General features: G+C 31.9%; 3 protein-coding genes across 12 annotated transcripts in view; 2 read left to right on the top strand and 1 right to left on the bottom strand.

Moving 5' to 3' along the window:
* The first annotated feature begins 161 nt into the window (after positions 1–161).
* On the top strand, positions 162–11,596 carry LOC113509678 (BLOC-3 complex member HPS1). The gene is made up of 12 exons (XM_052899241.1): positions 162–219; positions 327–528; positions 1,628–1,771; positions 1,853–1,965; positions 2,930–3,151; positions 4,371–4,495; positions 5,234–5,369; positions 6,004–6,127; positions 7,470–7,750; positions 8,225–8,372; positions 8,770–8,969; positions 10,234–11,596. The coding sequence occupies exons 2-12, from the start codon at positions 433–435 to the stop codon at positions 10,406–10,408; spliced, it is 1,764 nt and encodes a 587-aa protein (XP_052755201.1). The 5' UTR covers positions 162–219; positions 327–432; the 3' UTR covers positions 10,409–11,596.
* Positions 11,535–15,363, bottom strand: LOC113509663 (BRCA1-A complex subunit Abraxas 1-like). The gene is made up of 3 exons (XM_026893054.3): positions 14,940–15,363; positions 13,888–14,865; positions 11,535–13,734 (listed from the first exon to the last, which is right to left on the bottom strand). The coding sequence occupies exons 1-3, from the start codon at positions 15,021–15,023 to the stop codon at positions 13,615–13,617; spliced, it is 1,182 nt and encodes a 393-aa protein (XP_026748855.2). The 5' UTR covers positions 15,024–15,363; the 3' UTR covers positions 11,535–13,614.
* Positions 15,364–15,601: 238 nt separating this feature from the next.
* LOC113509662 (cytosolic purine 5'-nucleotidase) overlaps positions 15,602–27,303 on the top strand; it is a 29,033-nt gene continuing 17,331 nt past the window's right edge. Inside the window, exons 1-3 of one of the 10 annotated variants that reach the window (XM_031910749.2) lie at positions 15,602–15,627; positions 15,700–15,785; positions 16,564–16,776. In XM_031910749.2, coding sequence (XP_031766609.2) covers positions 16,595–16,776 — 182 coding nt within the window. In that variant the 5' untranslated portion in view covers positions 15,602–15,627; positions 15,700–15,785; positions 16,564–16,594. Of the gene's footprint in view, positions 15,628–15,699; positions 15,786–16,563; positions 16,777–18,853; positions 19,188–23,504; positions 23,767–26,511; positions 26,876–27,303 lie in introns of those variants that run through there. The other 9 variants (XM_026893048.3, XM_026893051.3, XM_031910751.2 and 6 more) reach the window with 9 other exon arrangements.

Raw genomic sequence — 27,303 nt, 5'->3', positions numbered from 1 at the left:
TCCTTTATGTAGTAAAAACATTATTATAAAATGTACGAAGTATTAAATCTATGAGTGACAACTGACACAAGTGCATATGCGAAATAAATGAAATTATGTTAATTTTTAGAAGACATTTTTAAAATGTGGGTAGAAAAAAAGTGCATCTGGCAATACGCCAAGTTGTTATTGTAAATTTTTTTTCTGTGGCTAGTTCATTGACAACATAATTTGAAATTTGCTATTCCAGACAAATTATCTTTTTGAAGACTAGGCAGCATGGTCTCCGACCTTAGCCTGTTCCAAACGGAACAAACGTACTAAAAAAAAAAAAAAAAAATGAAATTTGCTTTACCTAAATTAATGAATCAATAATAGTTATTAATTTCTTAAATTTGGACATAAATAGAAACATAAAAGTTCACATTATATTTTTTGTTTTAACATTTAATCATGAAAGCTACTCTGATTTTTGATAGTATCAATGATTTGTTATTTTCAAAATGGGACGACATGTTTATAAAACGGATGAAATGTTTCAATGAACAGGTTGGTTTTCATGTTAATATTATAACATTTAAAGTCTCTATTCATTAAATTCAACATAATGGATATGGCTAGTTGAAAACTACAACATATGGCTATTTATTTATTGTTAAAATTAGGTAATTTATATTATTAAAAACAAGTAGATTTTGTTCTATAAAAATTGTCTTATAACCAGTTATTGGGCTTACTATTATATTAGGTAAATTAAAGTACTGAATCGATTTTGATAAAATTTCTATGGAACCAATTTGAAAGAATATTCTTTCAGTAAAAAAATTATAATCTAATTATAAATGACAGAGTTCTGGGTCAGTAGGTACCCGTAGGAATGGTTGTTATAGATGTTTTTTTTTAATTGATGATAATGGAATGGTAGCCTCACCTGCGCTAACGGTATACACTGGAAGGACACGAGTGAAAGATGATAGGTGAGAATGGCATGAAAGCCAGGTCAGTTAGCTCATCATGATGAATACACCTGGAATTCAGCATGATAGTTTCCAGGGAAGATCATGTGGAGGTTGACCTAACAGGGTATATTGCTAGTAATGGTCTGCATTACTAACAATCTCTTCCTCTGTTAGAGGTAGGATGTATGGATAGAGGCACTATTGAGAATTCTAAAGAAAGAAATAAAATTATACGGGAGTTTTGTAATGGATATTAATAGAATAGTGACCCTACCTGCACTATTAGTTTACACTGGCGTGTAAGGGATGATAGGGAAAGATGGAAGCAAGTAAGTTGGTCCATCTTGATAAATTCACTGAGAATTAACCATGATGGTTTCCGGGAGGGGCGTAAGAACTTGGAGGTCAACCTGAAAATAAAGAAGAAAATAAATAGAATTTTTTTGTGATTTTCCACGTCATGATAACTGATATATTTGTACAATGCGATTTTAAATGGGGTGATGTATGAAAAAATGTAATATTATCAACGTTTATCTTCTTGAGTATCTGATGAACCTTAAAATTGGTGTTATTGCAAAATTGTAAGAATTGTCAAAATTTTTCCCATAGTGCCCCTAAGGGGAGTAGGAGAGTCAAAAAAGAGAGGTAACAAGTAATATAAATCCCAACCATTTCAAATTCTGCAGGTAAATGAAGATCTGAATGACAGCCATAATATATCACAACTGCTGTCTCCCATTATTACATCCCAACGGGTGATGGCTGCTCAGTTTGGTAATACATATTCTTCTATGCAATGTAAAGACAAAACTACTATTGTATTTGATGAGGTAATATTTAATAATCATATGTATCTTTATCTATAACTGTTAAATAATTTACATACCTGGTTGTTTTACTTTGCTTTTCAGTGGTTAGATCATGTGTTTATAATAATTAGTGAAGATAAGGTTGAAGATGCTCATAGGGAATTACTTGACTGTAAAACATTTGTGCAGCATATATGTGGACAAAATATTAACTTGTAAGTGTCACTCATTACAGTTGAATTCGATTCATAATTTTATATGTATTCACCAAGTTGTCCCAGCATAGAATGGGCCACTCCTTATATTCTCGTGGGTGTTGTAAGGAAACTAAATGGTCAAGGGAATAGCAGTAGCATCCCTCTTAAAATATCATCAAAGCCTAACTGCTGTTGCCATCCTGCCCACCAAGCATGGCAACTATTGGCAAAACCAGCGATATGTGTCTGTCCACTGTTGAACACAGGGAGAGGTCTATATTCAACAGTGGGCAGTTGATGGCTGATATATTAATATAATTACATTATAATAAATTCCTAAGTACATTGTTCAGTATATATTTATTTTGAGTAGCTTAGAAATGCAATAGCAGTATTGATAAAAATATGAATAACACATTTTTTAGAATTAAAAAAATGGGTGGATCAATAATCATCTGACTCTCTTGCGATAGTAAAAAACATTAGTAAACCTAATCTGAGAAATAGTAATATTAATTGAATTTTTTATATAAATTGTGAAGATATTGTTAAGTTCAATAGAAAAACAAAAATCCGCAAAGTAAAATGGAAATTTTACTTAATTCATTTTAAGAATCTAATACAAGCTGTTTCCTGTGATTGCAGTATGGTACATTGGGGATTGTAACCCTAAACATATTTAATTTAAAATCCTTACAATAAATTGTACTTCCTTAAGTAGTTTTTAAAAGGAGGACACTATTATGACATTGATAGAGTTTATACCCATGTTAATTTCATATGTATGCTATAAGATGCTGTTGTTTTCCTTCTTGGAGCAAAATTTTGTTTATATGGAGCAGAATTTATTTGTATAGATTCTGCATTTGAATATTTTTATCTTTTTGAACTATCTGTTGTTTTAATTGCAGAGTAAATTGTATTTATAATATCTTAAATTTTTGTTACTGCTCATATATATAATAGATGTATTATTTTAAAGGTTGCATTCTCCAATATATAAAGATTGGTTATCAGTGCTCTTGGAAAGTCGAGGCAAAGGCGATTCTATACCTGGCGCCAGTGGCGTTATCGGCGAAAGTGGAGTCATTGTTACTGCGCTAAACGCTCTCAAGTCGGCCGTTAAAGAAATTAAATGCTCTCCTTACCAGCACTATCATCTTATGTTATATGTTGGTGACAAGTTGCTTGCACTTTATTCCAGGTAAAGGCATAATAATAAGGTTTCCTAAATTATGAAAGTCAGACCCTTACTTTTAAAAAGATCCTACTAAAGTTGCTTAGTAGATACCTAATTGATTTTTGACCAAGAGTGTTATTACCTATATTACATAGCTAACTTAATCTTATATTATAATTCTTACACACACAATCTTGGGCGATAGTGTATTATACCTTATTTTTATGTTAAACTATGATTTTAATATACGAGTACTTCAAAAATATTTAAACTAAAAGGAACAGCAAATTTGTATAAAATAATATTTTTTATTATCTGACCTATATGTATATCTAGTGACACTTTAAAAATTAGTGCCTATAAATGAAACACACCACATTCTGGTTTTTTATGTATTAATATATTTATTTATTTATTTAACACTTTATTGCACCAACATAATATGATTTGTTAAAACAGTTTTCAATACGTATAGTGTAGTACAAAAGGCGGTCTTATTGCTAAGCAATCACTTCCAGACAACCTTTGGGTAGAAAGAATTAAAGCATAAGTAGGTAGGTGGCGCGTTAAAAAAGATAGATTTGTAAAAAATAATATCTGTGACAGCATAGTCATATACATATACATACATAAATAAACACATACAACCAAACATATACATATATACGCATAAATACATAAAAATATACCATATTAATACACATATATATAACACACATAAAACTGGAAATACGTAGGACTAAGTGATTATAAGGATAGGTAGTGGGCTTTAATTAAGTTTTTAAAAATGTGCAACGATTGAGCGCACCGTATAGAGGTAGGGAGTGAGTTCCACAAACGAACTGCTTGCACGGAAAAGGATTTGGAGTAGAAAGAGGATGAATGGGTAGGAATTATGAGTTGGAGGTTGTCAGTACTACGTAAAGAATAAGAATTAGAATTGCTCTCTCCAAGAAACATAAAACGTTCTTTTAAATAATAATATAGTTGATATATAAAATTTATATTGAACAAACTATAAGCAACAATTCATTTGTATAACATATTGTTTGATTTTTAATATATATAATAATATAATATAATAAAAAAATTGCAATATATTGTACTAACATTTTTTTTTTGTAAAATATTTCAAAATTTTTTGTAAATTTATTTTTGTGGAATAAACTTATTTTGTATCTATTAGCCTTACCTATATAAGTCATAGTGTAATATGTTGTTAAAGAAAATATAATATTTTTAGTAAAGGCAGTGAAGATTTAACACCTCCTGATTTAATATTACTGAGCATTCAGTGTGTTGCTGCTCAAGAATATTGGAAAAATGTGGAGGAAAAAAATGACGATGTTCAGAAAACCCGGTTACCTTGTAAGTGTTCTAATTAATATGTATAGGTCACGTTGTACATATCTTTACAATTTATTGAAATGGGCATTTAAAACTGTCATATAACTAATTCATGCATCCAAGACATATTAATCTTATGAAAGATTGAAGCTACACTGACTCCTTTCTATTCTGTTTCCGTACACATATTTACGTTATATGTCGAAGGAAATGAAAAATCTTTTTGTATAAAGAGGCGGAAGTGGTAAATCACCCAGCGGCTGCCACCGAACCAAGAACAGGGAACAGGGGGTTAAAAAGCACACATTACATGAATCATAACAGGATTTGTAGGATTTGTTATCATTCCACTTTCGTCCTATAAAAAGAATATGAACAAATGATACATTGAAACTTCCATATCTTTCATTTCTGGCTTTAGAACATTGTAATTGAATTATATTTAAAACTTAACTATCTTTTATCCGCAATTTCATTCGCGTGATCTTGATATGCTTTCTGATCGGAATAAAAGTAGCCTATGTCCTTTTTCATATCATATAGTATGTGTATGCCAAATTTCATAGTTATTGGTTAAGCCGTTAGGGCGCTAAGACGTAATAACCAAATTCATTTCACATTTATAATATTAATAAGGATTATCTAAATTAGATATATTACGTTGCAACCTACACAACATATTTTAATAGATTCGTCTCTTGATTTAACATTCTTACGGAAAGTAAACTACTTTCCTTTGTAGCTTTGTTATAATTTTAGGGTTATCTCAAGAGAACAGTGCGATTGTGAATGTCTGTGCGGGCACTGCAGCTAGCCCGTGCGCACCCTATTCAATGCACCTCGCTGAAGTAGCTCCACGTATCACATTTGTTATACTTCTTGATATGGAATTAAGGTGCTATATTTAATTTTTCTATGAAGTATATTTACTGTCAAGACATTTGCACTTTATCTTAATTAATTAATACAGTATTTAACACTTTATTTTAAATTGAGATATTTGTGCAAAAGAATCTTATTAGGTGATTTAGTATTTACAATATATTTATTTCTCTTTTTTTTTAAATACTTATTTTTAGTCATAAAAAACAAATGAAGACTTAATAGATAGTATACTGTAGATCGGTGAGAATTAAGAAGAGATCTATAATATGATACTTATTGTTTTATACTTTCTTGTAAGAAAGTTTCCAATGAAAAATTATTTCAAAGTTTCTTGTTAGTATGAATTTCATTAAAAAGCATTCAAATGATGTAACATTAGTATTATTTTACTTTTTTTTTAAATATTTCACTTGGTGGGTTGTCTCATAAAATTTATTGATGGACGGATAAATCAAGTGGGAAATGTCTAATTAATTTTATTTATTTTTCATTGCACACAAAAAAATGTGCGTTGTATACTTTATACAAAACAGAAAATAACTTTCTTCGTAAGTCTCGTAAGTTAGCACGTATACCTTGATTATTAAAACTTAAATATTGTTATTTAATTTGGATAGCTGAATATATTTATATGTCTATTGCAGGGAAGTGGGTATTGCCGTACATATGTCAAACCAAATATTGTCAAATTTAAGGAGGCTGTTACTGCAAAGAAATTTAGAGATGGTACCTAACACACTTGATACTTTAGAAGTTTCACTAAAAAAGGTAACTAAATAAATTTGTATTCTATGTCGTTTGTATTATTAGCGAAATTTTTAAAATATGTTAATAAGAAAAAACATTTTTTATTTTAATTATTATCATCTATCATCATAGTACGAGGTTTGTCCGGAAAGTACGTATAAAAGTTTTTTAAAAATTTTATTTTACAATTATTCAGGTAAATCAATTTTATCCCCTTCAAAGTACTCCCCCTGTGACATAATGCACTTGTGCCAACGCCGTTTCCACTGTGAGAAGGCTCCTTGAAAGTCCTCTGGTTGTAGGTTTCTCAGCTGCCCCGTCGTAGCTTTTTTTATCTCATTTATGTCCCCCAAATGCCGCCCCCGAAGTACCAATTTGGTTTTTGGGAACAAGAAGAAGTCACACGGGGCCAAATCCGGCGAATAGGGGGGTGTTCGGTCACCGTAATGGAATTTTTACTCAAAAACTCACGGACAACAAGAGAGGTGTGGGCAGGGGCATTGTCGTGGTGAAGAATCCAACGCCCCTCTCGCGCCAATTCTGGACGAACTCGTGCCACACGAGCTTTGAGGCGTCTGAGCACATCGACGTAGAATTTTCCATCAACTGTCTGGCCTGGAGGGAAGAATTCTTGATGGACAATCCCCCGAACATCGAAAAAAACAATCAACATTGTCTTGACATTTGAGCGGGATTTTCTTGATTTTTTTGTTCGTGGTTCCCCGGATGTCTTCCACTCTTTGCTTTGGGATTTTATTGTTCTGAGATCGGCAAAAATTTCACGGCCATTCTTGCCGAGTTTCGAGAGAAACTTGATTACGACGCGCTGCTCTTCAACGGAAGCGGGCTCCATGCCGACGGGGTTTCGTTAAGAGGTAACTTCACAGATGGCGTGACAAGCCAGTTCGCACCGCACGGCGGTCAGACCAGAACTGAAGCATTGTTAGGGACATAAGGAAGGGGTCCTGCGCTTACCTGGCCTCCCCACTCCTCTTTCTCGCATTCCAGAACACTTTTATACGAACTTTCCGGACAGACCTCGTACGTAACCCATTAACCTTTCACTTTTGTCAAAGGTCTCTCACCATAAAATTAGGTACATCTGATTTACTGATAAACAAAATCTTAATAATTTATACTGTGATATTAAGATTATGTAAATTATTAAGATTTTATTTTGCTTCAAAAATTCGCTTTCATTTTGGACAAAATTAGTATAAAATCAACACGAAGAAGTACATTTCGTTAACACATATATACACGCACATATTTACGCACTCACACACACGTTTCGGACACACACACAAAGTCGAAAAATTAATATGTAAACATAACATTTGTTATATAATTCTTATAATTTCAGACAACAGATGCATTACGAAAAAATAAAGCAAACACGAACCTGTGCGCTCGTTTGACGTCACGAATGCTGGAACTACGCAAGTCGTGTACAACCACCACCCCGCTCACCCCCGAGACCACAGCCACTGCGATGCACACCGCCCTAGAGGCAGCTATTGAACAGCTCAAACCGGACATACCTAGTATAAAAATTATGCCACCTCTGAAAGAAATAAGAGGGATCATCGCTCCATATATGGAGTTTCTTCAAGTTAAAGCGATGCGATACTTCAGTCATGGATCATATCCTTTTCGATTTTGTGTTATTTGGTCGTATTTATATTAGATTTGTAGAATATATTATACAAGTCTAATATAAGGCAAAAAACATATGTCTAAGTATACTAACAAGAAACCCAGCGACAATATATCAAAACATGAAAATACTAGTTAGTTAAAATCAATGGGATAAAAAGCTTATGTTCTCCATCACGAGTAGTACGTGTATGTATTCCAAATTTCGTAGTGATTAGTCAAGGCTTTAGAGCGCTAAGAGGTAACAAACAAACCAATTTACTTTCACGATTATAATCAATAGTAATTATAAGTAAAGATTTTCTACCGCCTGTTCGATAAGGTAATGAAATTATTATTAAATATTGAAATTTATGAATATAATAAAATAAAGTGAATGCAGATATTTTTCTGAGACCAATTACTCGTATCTGTCAAGTTTGTACGATTATTTCGCTTAATGTGTGTTGTTGGTGAGTGCACGGGGTCAGAGGACAGTGGTTCCCTAACACTGCACAAATATGTCGAGGAGTTCCCCGGGTTGATACACTTCATATACGTGGACCGCACCACAGGCCGCTTCCTGGCGCCCGACATGGCCGACTGCGTCGATATGCTCTCTCCAGACACGGTAAGATGTTAATTTCAAATTTTCACAATTTTTTTACATAAATTTTAAATTATTTTTAGGACAACGCGATGCTATCTTCACCCTATATAGTCTATTTACAATATCCATACTGCATTTAAATTATCACTGGATTTCATGGGAGAATTTCACTGGAGGACTGCTTGTTAGTAATACAGACTACCAGTTTCATTGCTAGCAATTTACCCTGTCAGGTCAACCTCCACGTGCTCCTGGAAACTATCGTGCTGTATTTCAGGTGTACTCATCACGATGGACTAACTGGCCTGCCTTTTCATTCTCACCTATTATCCCTTACTGGTGCCTCACCAGCGTATACCGTTAGCGCCGGCGGGGTTACCATTCCATTATCAGTCATTATAAAAACAAAATGCACCAGGTGAAGCGGCTGGTGTCGTGCACGTTCTCGCTGGTGCACGAGGGCTACGGCGCGGCGACGTGGCGGCGCGGCGCGCTGCACGTGTGCGCGGTGACGTGGTGGGAGCGGCGCGGCGCCGGCGCGGCCGCCGCGCGCGCGCCGCACCCCGCCGCCGTGCGCGCGCTGCCGCCGCCCGGCGACATCCTCGGCGCCTTCTACAGGTCAGCCCACATTCTTACTCGTATTCAACAACATTTGCATCTCAATATATTCGACAGTTGTACCTTACTCTGACTCTTCGCAATCCATGGAACACTTGATGTGCAACTGCGTTTTGTTGGCAAGTATGCGTATGAGTCTATTGGGGACAGGCTTATCCAGAACCAGGGGACTACAGATATCTTATTGGTAACCCCGCCCGCGCTATTGGTATACACCGACGAGGCAACGTGCATCGGCTTAGCTGACCCCATATGCGAAAAATAAAATAAGATACTCTGACTCTAGTCAATACCAATAATAATTCAGAATGGAAACTACTACTATTTTTTTAATGGATCGGTATGGTCCGTGTATAGGCCGTGTGGTTCCTATATAGAATAGGCCATTCCTTTTCCCATGCGTGTCGTCAGAGGCGACTAAGGGAATATAGTTGAGGGAGAAGCAGCAGCATCCCTCGTAAAACATCACCTAAGCATTATTGCGGATGCGCGGGGGGAAAGGGATTGTTAGTAATGAAGACTGAGAATCCCATTGCTAACAATATACCCAACCAGGTCGACCTCCTCGCGGTTCTCCCTGGAAACTATCATGGTTAATTCCTGATGAATTTATCATGACGGGCTAACTAGCCCTTCATTGGTGCTCCGCCAGCGTATCCCGTTAGCGCAGGCGGGGTTACAATACCATTTTCACCCATAAAAAAAAAATTGCGGTTGCGCGTGGCAACTACCGAAACTTCCCAAGAGAGAAGTCTATGTTTAGCAGTAGACAGTACGGCCGATGTCAATAGAACGGTACACGTGCGTGCGTGCGTGCGTGTATGTATGCATAAACAATAAATAGTAAAAGCAGAAGCCTCATTATTTATCCTCCACTAATGTGGAGGATAAATAATGAGAGTGAAGACAGATCAGTTGACCCTATTAGCCCGTATTATTTTAATTAACTTTTTTGTTTGTGAATCAGTTGCAATGAAACAAACTCTAAATCTTACGGGAAGCTTACCATGATACGTCAGTGAAAGTCGCATTCAATTAGGTTAAACAGTTTCCGAGACTAGCGTGCATAACTACACAGACAACCCAACAAAAATTCTAAAAACCATTTTTTTAGCCTTGATAACATAAGAACAACATCTATAGTTTAAAAAAAAAATTGATGTATAGACACGGCTTGTTTACGATTCTATTGTATGTATAGATACGTTTTATTATATCTGTAGATAGATAGGGTCAAAGTTAGAATGAATAATGATGTTTACAGGCAAGTAGTGGAGCTCGCTTTCCCGAATGAGAGCCAAGATGTGAGCATGAAGGAGCTGATCTGCGTGCACGTGGGGCTGGTGCCGGCGCCTACCGCCGTGCAGCAGGCGCGCCGCCTGGCGCACTCCATACACGAGCTGCTCGACGACCAGCGAGCCGCCGCCGATCTGCTCTGAACTGTGATGCAATGAAGCTAATCTTTTACATTTTACATTGGCTCTTACAAATGAGAAGAGGTACCCTGAAAATTAAAATGTCCGTTTTATATGTACACTGTGTCTCTAGCGCTGGACTCAACTTGGCAATACTTAAAAACAACTTAAAAATATTGTTAACTCTACTAATATATTCTAAATCTATTTTATTATTATATTATTTTATTATTTTTATATTTTTATTCTAGCTTTTACCCGTTAGTTTCGTCCGCACGACTAGGATACGTTTACTGACCGATATAAAAAGTAGTCTATATATTCTCTATTCTATATATTACGTGTATACCAAATTTCATAGTGATTGGTTAAGCCCTTAGTGTTATAAGGTAACAAACAATCAAACTCACTTTCACATTTATAATATTAGTAAAAAGTAGTAGTTAAGCAATAACGTATCACTTAACACAAATATATAAACAGCACAATTTTTGTTATGTTAAATAAATTCTATTTCATTCTAACATAAACATATAAACATAGGACCACTTTTTTGTTAGATAAATCTGAGTAGAGTGGTACGGGCATTGGAAATATTAACTGAAGTGGATAAAAGCTTAAAGTACCTGAGTTCAGCGAGTCCAAAAGCATATTTATGTTAGGTACACATAGGATATGAATCCTAAATGATTATTCCCTTATAGTTTAGAGTTGCGTATCGTATTTTAGCAAATTTAGTGCAATCGAGTATTAAGGAAATTTAAGTATTATTACACTATGTTATTCGAACTATTAATATATTTTTGTTACGTTTAATTGTTTTTGTTATTATAAATTTTATTACACTCGTAGAACTATCCATAAAAATACAAGCATATTTTCCTATTTATTGGAGATGAGACATGTAGTGACTGTTACTAGTAAAGCTAGTTAGTTACTGAAGTGAAGCAGTTTGCGTCTAATTTTGTGACTGCGATATTAGTTTACGATTTGTGGCCAAAAATATACAATTTGCTCATTAAAACATTCGGCGAGTGTGACTCGCTAACTTATTTCTTCTATAATAACTGCCCATATTATAATGCCTAAATTTTAAGTAAAATTTTTAGACTGCAAGTTTATTATGTAATGATCTCATTTAATTAATTTATTAAATTAATTTATTGTAATGTATTTTGTAATGTTATTTTCAAATAAAATTACTTGATTTATCATATTCTTTTATTTCAATGCTACCTTATTTACAAAAATATTTTGTAATTATTTTATAATACACGTTTTTTATATCTTTGTCATTATAATCTAAATAAAGTACTTACTAAGATTTTAATGTTTGAAAGTTTACAACTTATGATGTTACAGTGAGCATGATATACAAAATGAGAAAAAAAATGCTTTAACCTATTAGATAAGTTAATTTATACAGTTTTGGCAGATTATTAAAATCCTAACACTAATAATTACAAATATAACAATCTTCATAATTATTTCAAAAAATACAAATATATAAAAATGATTATCTCTTATCACTCCGAAACGTGGTAAAACATCGAGTCTATGTAATAATGCTTACCATAAGAATAAGGATTCTTTATTTTTGTGATTCAGGGACGCTTTAACTATTTGCACTGGAAGGAATTCAATGGTTATGGGTTTGAATCTGGTCACCACTAAAATTGCGTTCAAATGTAAATCCCCAAATTAGTGGAAAACTGCATAATATCGAATGGAATAGTGAAATGAGTACTTTACATTTTGACTATGAGAGATTTATTTGATAGGGAGAATGTAGGTGAGTTTAAAAACTATAAACAAATTGAATTCACTCTCGTGTCCTGTATACTTAGGAACTATACATCCTTAAATAAACAATATTCCAGTTAAGAAACTAAGATTTGATAGACAACAATTAGATTTAAAAAAATAGTTCATACAATAACTGAGAAAACCCATAAATACATAGGACTATTTGACTCGTAAACTATGCATTTGTCGACAGTAGATAATATTATATTGGGGAAAAAAAGAAATTTGAAATTGTGCTACAGAACTGTGTGTGAATAAAAAATAAGTTTGGTATACAAACAAAAATAAAAAATAATGATTACAAAAATAATATTTATACTAAAAAGTAGTATGGTTTTAACATTTAACATAACAATATAATTATAGATACCCAATGGTGGCGACAAGTTACAAATCTTTTATAGAATAACAAAGTATAAAAAATGGGTATGTTTCATTATATTGAAGGATCGTTAGACTAAATTTTATTCCAACACTCAGTTGTAAGCCATATCTGTTTGTTTCTTAATTCATACTATTTTCTGCTAGTGATATATACTGTCAATGTAATATATAGTTAACCTGATGTATTTAACTGATAATAATGTTAATGTTAGATTCTACTAAGTCAAAGAAATGTGGGTAAGACGAACATTATGTTTTTTACAATAACATTCAACATTTTCTTTGTTTACACTTTGTTGGTTTACAGTCATAAGTATTTTTTCATTATTTTCACAACAGTTTTCAATAAAATCTATTTAGATATGATGCACTCAGACATAATAAGTATCAATAATAATTTTTTGAATGCCCTAATATGAAGAATTTTTTTATTTATATCATGCAGTTATGGGTTTATCATACATAATTATATTAATAATAGTTACAAAATTACAGAATTATTGATTTGATAAATTTATGTTTTATACAGAACTGTGTTTTTTGCTCAATACTGTATTTTTTTTTCATTTGGTGTAAGCTCAGTAGAAACTAGGCTAGGTATTCTAGAAGAGTCTGTACTTTTAATGTTTATAATAGTTTTAGTTAAAATATTTTGTCCATATATGTATTAGCACAGTTCAATAAATATATTGAAATAAGAAATTCTATTATAAACTTGACAAGACAATAATTCTCAGTGACAGATTAATATCCATACCCATAAATTTTCCATTGTTCAACTTAAAACAAAATTACAAAAGTTGTAAATCAAGAATTACTTTTTGTGAAAATTATTACTTTTGCAACCTAATATTGGCATTAAATTAATAGACTGTATTACTTATATACATTAAAAATATTAAGCAGCAACAACATTATTTCATACAGAACTTGAGTATTAGTAACAAATTGAGAAATGAGTAATATTATGAAAACTTCTGTTTACTAATACTAATATGGTAACATATTCAGGTTATTAATTTTAATTGATAAGGCACTTGTCAATACTCAGGTGAACTGTCTCCTAAGCATTTCACATCGTCATTGATAATTAATGTTTTTTTCGTATGTTTGTCTTCAACATCAAAACTTATTAAATCATCATTGAAGTTGTTCTGTTTCTGTAAAATAATATAACACAATAATAATATGCATGAAATAGAAATAAACAAGTAAATGAAAATGATTATGAGAAAGAACAACAGGTAAACTGAACACAGCAATAATTACATCTATATTTATTAATTAATAGTGATGTTAAATGATATACTTACACTAGTTGAAGGTGTCTCTTTATTATGTTTCAAAGCTGCAGCATAATTCAATAATGGTTTTGTTGAGTTTGCTGACATTAATACAGGGCTTGGACTTCTATCTACAATGTCATTCTCAAATTGGCTATGAATTTCATTATTTGTTATATGGTTGCTATTCATTAAAATGTTTGGGATATTCAAAATATCAACATCTGGAGGGGTTTTCAATGCTTCAATGCAGGCTTCAGCTAATTCAATTTGGTTGACTTTAAATTTCTCTGCATTTATTTTGTCATAAGCAGCTTGCAAATCTGAGGCTTGTTTTTCAGCTAATATGGTACTCATTTGCTTTATTTCTGCTTCTAATTCTCTGATAGTACATTCATTTTTTGCTGCAATTTTAGCTTCTTTTATAAGTCGGACATCAACAGCTTCTTGAATACGCAATATGGCATCAGTTGAAGCATTGGCTTGTACATTACTGTCTTTTACAATTTTATTAAAAACACTCTGTGGAGGTAGTTTATGTGCTTTTTTGTATCCAGTTAGTTTTTCACCTAAATTTGCAGTTACATCTTCAATGTACTCATACATATCATAACAATTTATTTTCCCAAATCTATAGGTAAACATGTGTGTGGATCCAGAAGATGAACATTTATTTGATAAATTACAAGTGACAAATGTTTTTTTTCCATGATATTTTTCAAAGTATTTTTGAAGTCCCTTTGATATTAATTTATCCCTGAATGTAGGCTTGATATTGGTATTTTTTCTGTACTTATACCAGCCAACAACTTCACTGGCTGTATTAGAGAGCAAGCCTGCAAGAACATCCTCTCTTATTCTGCCTGTAGGGAAATAAAACAACGAAACAGTAGGCAATGGTAATACAGTCCTTATCACTATCTGCGTATCGAGTCTAGCGTTATCACTTTGTGAATCTGATATGTGATTGGTTATTTCTGATGAGACATCTCCTATGAGAAATCCTTCCTGAAAATATATTGTAACATATTAATATAAATAAAACCAAATCAAAAATATTAATTGGGGTTTGTTATAATTACCTGACTATTTACAGAATTTACACATTCGTACAATAAAAATGAAAGCGCGGTGCCACTGAGTGACACTTTTTCTGTGTAAGCCATCACAAAACCTATTTACTTAACATGTAATACTTTATACTAGATATTTATGATTAGCACTTGTTAATTAGTATGTTAAAGAAATCAACTGAAATCTATAATGCGAAATGTATTTGAAAAATAACAAGATAAACCAATAAAATTAATTTATTTTCATTTTTGGCTGTACAGATTAGTTATTTATGTATTTATATTTGAATGATCATTAATCTATTTGTATGGTCGCAGTTCTAACAATATCAACCAAAGAAACTGGAACTGTGGAATTACCCACAGTGTAAAAATAAATAATCACTGCATTATTTGAGAATCGGCGCTGTCCATCATCATTTCAGCCATTATCCACCTATTAATAAAATTTGAAAATAAATCTATACAACCACTTAGTAGTATCACTACAATAAAATCAATTAATCTTCATAGTGTAGTACAACCATTATTACAAAAGGCAATAGGTACATGGTTAAATCCGGTCTATATACGCTATTAGTTATTATTTTTTATCTTTAAACTTCGTATGTCAAGTTGTCACTGCACAACTGTCACTGTAACGTCAAATGACAATCAAGCCGTACTCAGATATTGCTGAATTGTTCGATTTGTCTAGGTATAAATAATTTCATTCATGTGTTGATTGATATTTTTAACTTGAAATTAATAAAATTTGTTTGTCCTGTAGCTTAATACTCATGAATGTGAAAGATCTGAAAGAGTGAATATTATTACAATTTGTTGGATATATTTGTTGTTAATAACGGATTCTTGGTATGTTATTTAAAGTCGAATATTGTTAATTTATAGATTTTTTTGCAACGTAGACGTTGTTAAAATTTTATTTTAACTAGACAGGTATTTAACACGAAAAAATCATATATTGGAAAATTATGTAACATATGCGCTATTTTCTCTTATATATATATGTATATTGTACCTACTACGACTATTATTACTAAGTACTAACAATTCAGAAACATTATATTCTGAACCTGCTCTGTGACTATCCAGTGATTAAAACTAAGATATACAAAGCAAAATGAGGGTATCCACTGTCCAAAATTTGTTTGTGTAAAACTTCAGTTCTCTATTTATTTATAGTGCATTATATATAACTATACATAAGTACGTTGTAGGAAAATACTTTAGAAAAGTCTTTAGAAATGGCTACACAAGAGGAGTACAATGGATGTTACTGTGTATTCTGTGCTCACTAGTATATTTAAGATTATTTTTGGGGGAGTCTGGCTCCTTAAAACGATGCATATGTCTTGTTGCTCATTTGTCTTTGTGCATAGCTGAAAGCTCTGCTCAGATCCTGGTGTGTCCACCCTACAATTCTAGAATGGGTATGGCCTACTTGGTCCCCCCTAAAATTACCTATATTTGTAATTTTCATGTCTAAAGTTAATGGTTGGCTCTTTTAAGATGTGTAAATTTATTAGATAAGATAAAAAGCCTTGTGTATTTACTAGATTTAAATTCTTACTAACAGTTTTATGTAAATTGTGTGAATAGTGATATAAAATTGTTTTTCTGTTTCTTTAAGGTACAACCACTGTGAAGCATTCTGTTAGTGTATGATTAGGCTGTCTGGCATTGCTGTTAGAAAGAAGATAAACATAAGGCATTTTAGTGTGAATTTCACTTTTACCAAGGACAAGATACACAAAATCAACAAAATAATGGAGATGAAGGATTGTTTATCAACTAAGGACAACTCGAATTTATCTAAAAAGTATTATCGACGTGTGGAGCACAGGTAAGCCCAATATTTGTGAAACAATACAGGCTCAATTTTGATACAGTTAAATCAGGATCAAATTAAATCCCTTTGAATAAATGTGAAATGGATGTTATCATTGTGTTATTTTATTTTTATATATTGTGAAAAAAGTACTACCAGAGGGAAACTTAGTTCAAAAGTCATTTGCTTAAGTACTTCTGTCTTTCTTTTTTAGCCATGAAGCAGCTATGTTTGCATGACTGTTTTAGTTTGGGTGTGATATGCCATTGAATTTATAGGATACAGAGGCATAACACCTTACTCTTCAGAAATAGTAAAGCATGAGGGGTATCATAGGCGAAACAGTATACTGTGTTATGTCCATGATACTGCTTATGTCTATAGGCAGTACTTGTTACGTTTCTTTCAGTATTAGCTACAAATTATAAGTATGTATGAGAGTTAGAAATTAAACATATAAATTCTTATATATAGTGTTGTTGTACCCATGGGAGTCATATATTTCTTAAGAATACACTTTCTGTAATAATCTACACTAATATTATAAAGAGGAAAACTTTGTTTGGTTGTAATGAATAGGCTCAAAAACTACTGGACAGTTTTTAAAAATTCTTTCACCATTCGAAAGTCACATTATCCACGAGTAACATAGGCAACATTTTATTTTGGAAAAAAATAGGGTTCTGTAAAATATTTGGGTTTTTCGGACACAAGGTGTAAAAAATCAACCAGAAAAGTTACTTATTTTGCGTACACTGTCTAAACTATAAAAGATAGAACCATAAAATGTTCTAATTAATTGTAGATTTTATAAATATCCGCGACACACTATACCTAACTATGTCGAGTGAGGCACAACAATCATGTTTTTATTTAAAAATCTTGAATTTTTTTGGACTACATTTAAACATATTTATTTTACTCATGCTATTAATCCTTATCAAAATAAATTATTTCATCACTAAGTACAGTTTATGTAGATAATATTTGGTCTTTGAATGATTAAAATTGGACGTTTTGTTTTGAATTTATGGCGAAATTAAAATATAACTATTTCCAAAAATTGCATATTGCGATAACCAAGATCTACGCGGGCGAAGCCGCGGGCGAAAGCTAGTATAAGAATGAAAATAAACTTACAAATTATATTTTTTATTAGAGTATCAATAATTAAATAATAAGAATGTAATAACAATAATTGTAGTATAACAAGTACTACTGCTTTTATATTATCCTAGATTTATTTTTAAAATCAATACCATTTTTTAAGAAACTTTAAAAAATCTGACATAAGTATGTATTAAGGTTTATCTAACACTAACAACTGGCCCCGGCTTTGCATGGGTTCTTTTCAAAAAATATAAAATAGCCTAAGTTACACCGAGCAGATGTAGCTTTCAGTAAAATTGGTTGAGTAGTTTTTGAGTTAAATTGTAACAAACAAAAAATTAATCATCTTTCCTTCTTATAGATAATATTAATTTACATTAATACATTACTTAAACTTTCGGACCTACCTACTTAACTACTAACTATTACCTACCTACCTTTTTCGACATGATAAAAAAGCTTTTAGTTTCGTAACTGATTATTTACTTTGTGTCCTAGATAATAGATATTTTATACCTACCAGTTTATTAACATAGTAAAGTGAGCGATAAGTGAATAAAAACATTAGTTATTGAATAAATTGCACATAAATCTGCCACTACCCACTCAATATTTTGCTTTTGAATTATAATTTCTTTTTTTTTTATAGTATTGAAATTCATTTCAGTGATTTTTGTTCTAAGAGCACTTTTAAATTTATAATTATGTTTGAATTTCGGCTGCTACCTATTATTAAGTAAACCCAATTAGGTAATGATTAGGTTTAGGTAATTACTATACCTGCTGAAGATTTATACCAAATGTTGTGGTATAAACCTGCTTAAATGCAAAGATAGACCAGTATGAAGAGTAATAATAGAAATGTTTATATGACATGAAATGTTTACATCATACAACGACGTGGTCATTGGCCAGTCAAAAGTTATCGTCACTAGGGTCATCACGTAATCAATGCTTGTTTTGCTAGCTCAGTGTAATAAACAATTGTATTACATATTTAGTCGAGGTTTTGTATTTGTACTGAGCGGTTAAGTGTTATCAATAATGCCTGACGGATTTGAAAGCGCATATCCATTGTCACCATCGGTTAATCCTCAAGATATACGCGCACGCGCGAACTCGTCATCAAAGAAAAAACGACCTGTAGTAACATTTCTTGCTGGTAATGAAGCCGTAGAAATACCTGACAAATCAATAGCTGGTATAGATAAACCATTAGCAAGGAGCGATAGAAGCGAAGTTGAATTAGATAGTTTTGCTGAGTCGCTCACTACTATGCATAGTACGTGGTTTGATAAGAGAGATCTTGGACACAGGTATGTTATTTACCTGCCATGAATGTTGATTACATTCTATGGTTAACACTAATGTGATTTTATAATATTGAAAGTTTATTTTTGTATTTATAAGCAATTGAAAAGATATTTTGTTCGTGTACAACGAGGTGACCTGAAAACTCTTGGTATTAGAGTGCGTCACACACGATAGTATAAGTACATATTGGTTTTATTTTATTTAGAAATTAGACATACCTAGGTATCTACCTCTCAGTGGATATCAAAGGTAAGACGTGGAGTGCTGATTGTCCAGTGCAATAATTGTTTTTTGTTTTATTTATGACCGTGTGACCTGATGCATTTGTTACGCATTGCTTTTCAGGCAATCCAAGTTTTTGCCTTTAGATGGGGTACTTTTTATCCTATTTCATGCGGTAAACATCCAGAATAATATGATCTGCCTGTGTATAAAATTTGAATCAAATTCAAACATTTAAACATCTCTGCAAATTGACATTTATAGTAGAATAAAAAAGCTGATTAATTTTTAATCGGAATTCTATCTACTAGAATTATTATCCTCAATCAATACTGTTTGTTACTTGGTCAGTTATTATTATACGTAGCATAGACAATATAATACTATTCTAGTGCACTGGCATAATATAAAGAATACGGTTCTAGTTTATTGACAACCTTGGTGGTTAACACTCATTCACATTGTCTTACATACCGATGGTCGCAGGTTCGACACAATACGAACATTTATGTTCATGATTATATATGTTTGTATTGATCTGGGTGTCTTTTTGGCTAATAAATATTTATTTATATCAAAATAGTATTTAAGTAGTAGTTTTTTGGTACTCATTGTTTGAGACTAGATGACTCTGTGTAATATGTTCAGATGTGTTTATTGTTTATTTATTTATAGTTATTATTATGCACGCATGACACGCGGGTTTGCAACCGCAGTTAGGATTTGGTGATGTTTAGAGAGGGACGCTGCTGCCTATCCCTCGGCTATAAGTTCCCTTAGTCGCCTCTTATGACACCCACGGGACAGAAAGGGGTGGTTCACTTTATGCCGCAATCACATGGCAATTTATTTATTTATAGTACTTGTAGGTCATTGCGTCATATTTTTATACTACACTTATCAATATATACCTTAGCTGTTACCAAGGACATGTGAGTAACGTAAAAGATTTTAAATTCCTAAAGTGATTACGTCAACATATTCGCAATAAATTTTTAAAAGTTTTCCGTGATCAGAATGGTTCCAGTATTCGGCTGAAAGATTTCCATACAAATTAGTTATCAAACATAAATTACACATTATTATTATTATGCTGTACGCTCATTTTCTTATGACGTCTGAATTATTGTTATAAACAAGATTTTTATTTTTATTCGTTATAAATAAACTAAAAAAATACTTAAGCAAGATTCAAATTCAACTACAGAAAGCTAGCGAGTAGTATAGTCCAATTTTAAAAATTATGAACACACACAAAAAAAATTTGCCTATCTACCCGTGCGAAGTCGGATCGAGTCACTAGTACAGGATATAGATAATGTAAAGTGGTAGTGCCCGCGTTAAAAAAGCTCGATTACTTAATTTTTTTCTTTACAGTTTAAAATCACCCGCATTTTTATAGGATCTTAAAGATCTACCTACTTATTCATAAAATCTAAAATCTTTGATATTTTTATTATTGATTTGTCATTTTAATTTAAACTGAGATTTTAGCACAAAAGAAAGGGTCAAAACAGTTCAATAGCTAAAATAGGTTTGTGGGCGCAAAGACTGTATGCTGGTATGGAAACACAGTGTCTTTAGAAAGATAATATAATTATAAAAAAATATACAAAGCAAACCAGAGAAGCGAAAAAGCGAATGAAAAGAAAACTGATCTAACATTAACTTCAAATCACAAACAAAAACTTCTTTTTAATAAAATTAAAAACGAAACTAAAAAGGTGCGTCGTGCACAAGGTTTATGAGAGGTTTGACGTTTTTATGAATGTAGTTTATAATACTTTAACTGATAAGTCGAAAGTAACAACACTAGATTTAGTTTAGACTCGAACCTATTTAGGCTTTAGGTATATCCCTGGACATATTTATTATTTATCTATATAATTTATAGGCACTTCTGAAACTATTTTTATAGTATCTACGTCATAACTAACTAGCAATCTGCCCCGGCTTTTGCACTAATAGTTAGAAGTTTCTAAATTAATATATGACCTTTGTTACTCGTTGATAATGTAGCCCGTTACAAACAAACAATCAAATCTTTCCTCTTTATGACATTAGTATAGATAAAATGTAGTAACCTTCGCCTATAAACCAATCACTGTCCTCATTTCTTCAGTTAAGTATTATATTTGTATGCTATTGAAAAGTTTTAGTCACTATTATTTCACTTATTAAACAATAAAAAAAAAATTACAGTCTTCACCCATATCTGTTTCTAGGACGAAATGAAACTTAAATAAATAGGAATTTTTCACTTACAATGCTCTGTGTTTACTTTACTTATCTAAATAATATAGACTCTAAAGGAAGACAGTTCACGGTTATCTCGCATGAGTGTTCATTTAGTTCACACTTCATGAGTTCTGACAATCACGACCTCAGCTTTTTTATTTTAAAATCTTACTACTATTGTAAATGCTGAAATTTGTATAGATAGATGTTTGTTACAGTTTCAGGCAAAAACGGATCTCAATGGAATTTGGTACAAGGATAGGTCTATCCTAACTTAGAACATAGGACATTTTATATACTACTACAGGGCGATGTCGCGTAAAACAGCTAGTATCTATATAAAAATGGAATGGTGATAGTTTATTAAAGTAAGACGTTAATGAGAGACTGATGCGGACTTTTTTTGCGTGAAATGTAAATATAATAACATTGTAGCCACTTAAGGCTTTGGACGAAAAACACTATAACCGCAAGTCGAGATTTAAATGCTACTACTTGTACATTATTTCATATATGTGTGTTTAGTTACCTTTTTATTTATAAAAGCGTCAAACGTCTCATAAACCTGTTTTACTTATTGAACCGTTTTGTTCCCTTTGTGCTATTTTGTCATTTTGTAAAGAAAGTGGCACTGTAATTGTTAAAATAAGTTTGTAGAAAGTTTTAATTTTTTATGAATAAGGGGGTTAATAATAATTAAATAACTGTTTCACAAAAAAAAAAAAAACTTTAATTATGGAATAACCAGTATTTGATTTCTATGGGACCAATCTGTATATCTTTTTAGATATAAAAACAATTTGAAATCGGTTTATAACTGACGAAATTATGAAGTAACAAACATATAAAATATAAACGAATTAAGAACCTCCTTCTTTTTTAAGTCGGTTGAAAATGTATACATTCTCAGACATATAATTTATTTATTTGTTGGCCTAATTCAGAATATTATTTTTATTTATACAAGTTGACAACTTGTATATTATACTTATCATCTGTTTACTTGTTAGTGAAGGCTTCCTCTAACCTTTTCCGTTCTTTTCTATATTGGATTCAGAATTTTTTGTTATTTGAATAATTCCTTATTTCGTCCTTTTTCTATATATCAACTAGTTACGATTTGCTCCAATTTCATTCTTTACGCATTGTATGCCCAGTCCAGTGCGTCCAGCCCAGAGTCATTTGAGCTGATTTGTTTTGATATTACGTCCTGTTTTATGGTTGTCTTCCTAATGGTGATGTGGTTTCATGTTTATTTATGGTGCGAGTTTAGAACTTGCAAACGCATCGTATTTTAGACAAACTTTATATATTTTAAACATATATGTATTTAGTAGGGAGCAATCGAATGTTATTGAGGTAGTAAGTTCCAAACTTCAAGATAAATGTAATGTAAAAGATTGAGACAAGAATATTATTTTTATAGAGAGATGTTACAAAAGCATGGGAATTTATAGAGCTTAGGTTGCAGTCATGTGTATTCTAGAGAAATTGTATTCAATTCGGGGGAAGAGGAGTCAATTAATTACAGAAGTTGTTTTGTCCCCCTATCACCACTTACCATCAAAATTATACAAAAACTATCCTGATTTTCGAGTAATATATGTTTACAAAATTCCATTAAAATCGGTTGAGCAATTTTGGAGATTAGCGTGAACGAATGTCATGACACGGGATTTTTATACATTAAGATGTCAATGTCTCTTTGATGATGTATTAAACCCATATCGTGCAAGCGCGAAACTGAGAATGAATGAGAGCCGCCCAATTACTGTACTCGTCCAATGAATCAGCTGTTTGGTAGAGCAGGCGGCCGCGGGGGAAGTGGTACTGTACTGTTGCCTAAAGCCCATTGCTACACCGACAAAACGTCAGTATACGTGATCGCCCCCGCCGTCGCGCCGTGGCCGATACACACGCCGCTCTAGATAACTCGCTTGATTATAATCTGCTTATCACTGCGATCTCGATATCAATTGTGACGGTCTACAGTGTGTATTCGCATAGTGTCGTCATCATATTAGTTTTTACTCATAATATCCACCTTTAGGACGTGAAACATCGAACGCTGTTCAAACATACGGTGTTTAATTGTGTAAAGTTTTGTCTTAACAAAGATAGGTATAATGATTTGCGATTATTGGGTCTCTTTGACAGTAATAAAATCGTGATATACCTAATGTTAACTGGTGCCTTTTGATAATTTGCGATTCGTAAAATATTTTGTCTATTATAATCTGGTATAATGTTTGTTAGACTGAGTATGAAGTTATGTAGGTATTTTTGCATATTTGCTATACCATAATGTTGATCAGTGGATACTCTTAAATGCTTTAGTGTTAATTATTTATTGGAGCACACACTTTTAACATAGTTATAAGTCCTAGGTATATACTTTTTATACACAATTTATAACATTGCAATTTTATTATGTAGGTACTTTTGTGGAACTTAGATCATATTATTTTCTTTGTCTGTATTTATTGTTGTATTCAATCATCATTATTCTGCGTTTAGATTAGGTATAATCTTATTAGTTATTCGCCTGCTGAAAAAGTTTCTTCAATAAGTATAGGTACCTATAGATTATTGAAAATGAAACTTATTATCTTATATTTAACAACTATAAAGAAATGTTTACTATCACTAATAATATTTAGCTAACTGAAATGTTGTAAATAGGTGTGATATTTTTATTTATTAGATAAGTTGGGTACTTACTTTATAGAATAGATGTAGTGAATTAAATCGATTGACCGATTTCCTGGCAGCCTCTCCCCCATGCGCTGTGCATCATTTCGATCCTCACCGAACCTCACTGGAGTCACACCACTAAGTAGAAACTGTACCTACTCAAATTTATTGTAATATATATATATATATATATATATATATATATATATATATATATATATATATATATATATATATATATATACCTATCTATAGAGCATGAAACGTATCAATATAGACAATGTTTATATTTACATTATACCTAGGTAGTGTGTCACCAAAATGGCGCAGTTGTTTGCATTACTACGTTGCATTACTATATATTATTTACCTGTTGGTAGAATTTTATTATGCGTAATACCTACCTACTTCGTCAAAATAGAATACCTTGTAAAGAGAATAAAACATCAAAATATCATTTGATTGAAAAATAATTCGTTTTAAAAAGAACTTGGACATGTTTATAAAAATACGTACCTATGTAGATCTAAGAACATTCCTAAGTAAATAAATTTGTTTGTACAAACATGAGTGAAGTTGCAGATATTGCTAGTAGAAAGCAAATAGGGAGGGATACAAGCTGGGAAATAGTTTAAAAAATTGAATTTAGAATTCCACTAACTGTAACATGCGGCTTTGCCTATTTGCAACTCTTCACAAACTTTTACACTTATAATATTACTATAGTTGTTTACAGATGCATAAAGTTATAAGCCGCTATAGAGATTCAAATGTAGTATCTATTATAAAATTTCAAGAAACTGAGTTGCTAATAACACTAGAATGATGGAATTTAAAAAATAACTTACAACAATGACGCAATGTTGAGGCGAAATCTAAAAGGAGGTTATTTTGATTACACTATACCACTGAATATATTTGATATCCTTTCAGATAACAAAAAATTTTTCAACTCGTTTTATAACTGACGCAGTTAAAGAGGTAACTAATGTAAAAAAATATAATAACAAATTGAGAACCTCTTATTTTTAAAGTCAGTTGAAAGGAAACAAGCATATTGTAAATTCAGCAATATTTATACGCCAAATATTCTATTTCTATAGAACTAACGTAGATACATATAAATAATTGACTCTGGTACGTACCTATCAGTATTTTAGGGCCTGTGTCATAGATTACTGAAAATTTGACTGATAACAGAACATGATAATTATATTCACCTTTGCTTTATTATTACTAATGTCTTATAAAACAATCACGTCATCGTTTGTTTATCAATTAATATATCTTTTAAGTAAGAATACCTTGACTGTTAGGGATCTTATAAGTAAACCCTAAAATAGACGGGCATCACACTGCTGAAAAAGTCAAATTGTAAGCACAATAATCGTAAATCTGACAGTATTTTACAAAATGACATGACTTAAGTAATACAAGCTCCTTTATAAAAATCACGCTACTCTGAAATCATTTTGATATTTAACAACGAATGCATATAAAATAACTACAGCTTGAGCGCAATAGCTGTGTAATATGAAATTGTGCACAAATTGATTTTATTTCCATATATAATAACTAATGGCCTGCCTGCAAAGAAAGACAAGTAGATAATAAGTTTTTTTTTTTTTTTTAATAAAACACCCATGTAACCGTTATAATGTAGTTTTCTATAAGCGTATTCTAAAAATCGGTTAAGTATTTATCGAGCTTATCCATTCTAAACAAAAAAAGAAACCCTCTTTATAATATTAGTTTACAGTAGATGTAACTTCTATAATTTTTGAGTTATTCTGTAGAATTGACTGATACAACTAATTTATTTATATTGCAAAACTTACTACTTATATTCTTTAATGACGTTGTAGTTATATCTTAGTATATGTAACACGCATTATGTAACCATGTATGTATGATATCCAGCTTCTGTTAGTCGAAGATAATTTACATAACTAGTTTTATTTACACAGTATTGAAAATAACATCGTGGTTTTCACGTGACATAGGTGTACAAACTGATGACAAGACAATCCTAGTTCTATTTAGAAAGTATGTAATTATATTTGTATCACCTAGATTCCTGCTAGGCAACATGCATAGTTAATACGAGATATCATCACTATAGCAGAATCTGTGTGTTAGCAAACCGGTCTTATTGACCTTGTTACTGTCAAGGATACCCACTCAAACACTTCCTGCGTTTCACTACCACGGCTGTGGTGCAATCAAACAGTATCGTTTAGATCAACACGGAATCTATATTTAACATGTATATTTGTTTACTTAGTGGTGAAATAAAGACATATCTATACCGAGAATTGCTTAAGCCTCATTAAAATTCTTATGCGTGGGTTGTTTAACTGACGTCTAGTTGTGAAGTGAACTTAGTCTGGCGGAAGTCGATTAACAAATTAACAGTGTAAGTGAGGACATTTGAAATGAAACTTCTGGCCAACATGGCGAATGGAACTGCGGAGACATTCAACGTTATCGGATCCGCATATGGAACAGGAGACCGACACTCGGCTGCGCCGAACGAGTAAGTTATGGCTACATCCTTGAATATATTAGTTTAGCGATACAATACAATATTTGAATATCGGAGTCAGTATGTATGGAATTGACCAAGTCGTGATGCGAGTGATAATTAATACAACGTTTGTATACAATTATATATTTGCAGTTTGATTATACTTCTTTAGTGTTCAATGTATTGTGAAATTTTCAAATCCGTGAAAACACAATAAATATTACCTAATAATGTACTTATTTGATAAACAACTAAAGTTTAAATTTTTGTTTGTATTTATTACGCATCACACATAGTTGTTTTTGTTGTTATTAGAATCGGTTAGAATTCTCCATTTAAGAATGTAAATAATGCTGCTCAGGCTTAACGAAAACGTAAACGTTCCGGATAGATTATGCTTACGCATTAGATGCATTTCTCAACAATATAATATTAGT

Source organism: Galleria mellonella, unplaced genomic scaffold (assembly GCF_026898425.1).
Source record: "Galleria mellonella isolate WM207_F2 unplaced genomic scaffold, CSIRO_AGI_GalMel_v1 utg57, whole genome shotgun sequence".
In the NCBI taxonomy this organism is placed as follows: domain Eukaryota; kingdom Metazoa; phylum Arthropoda; class Insecta; order Lepidoptera; family Pyralidae; genus Galleria; species Galleria mellonella.
Note: the sequence above shows the minus strand (reverse complement) of the source record. Positions and strands in the feature narration are given on the sequence as shown.

Excerpts from the sequence above, each read along its gene's own strand:
- LOC113509678 (XM_052899241.1), top strand. The coding sequence starts at position 433 with ATGAAAGCTACTCTGATTTTTGATAGTATCAATGATTTGTTATTTTCA. Across the intron at positions 529-1,627 it reads TGAAATGTTTCAATGAACAG|GTAAATGAAGATCTGAATGA; the intron begins GTTGGTTTTCAT and ends CAAATTCTGCAG. Across the intron at positions 1,966-2,929 it reads TGTGGACAAAATATTAACTT|GTTGCATTCTCCAATATATA; the intron begins GTAAGTGTCACT and ends ATTATTTTAAAG.
- LOC113509663 (XM_026893054.3), bottom strand. The coding sequence starts at position 15,023 with ATGGCTTACACAGAAAAAGTGTCACTCAGTGGCACCGCGCTTTCATTT. Across the intron at positions 14,866-14,939 it reads TAAATTCTGTAAATAGTCAG|GAAGGATTTCTCATAGGAGA; the intron begins GTAATTATAACA and ends ATATATTTTCAG. Across the intron at positions 13,735-13,887 it reads AAGAGACACCTTCAACTAGT|AAACAGAACAACTTCAATGA; the intron begins GTAAGTATATCA and ends ATTATTTTACAG.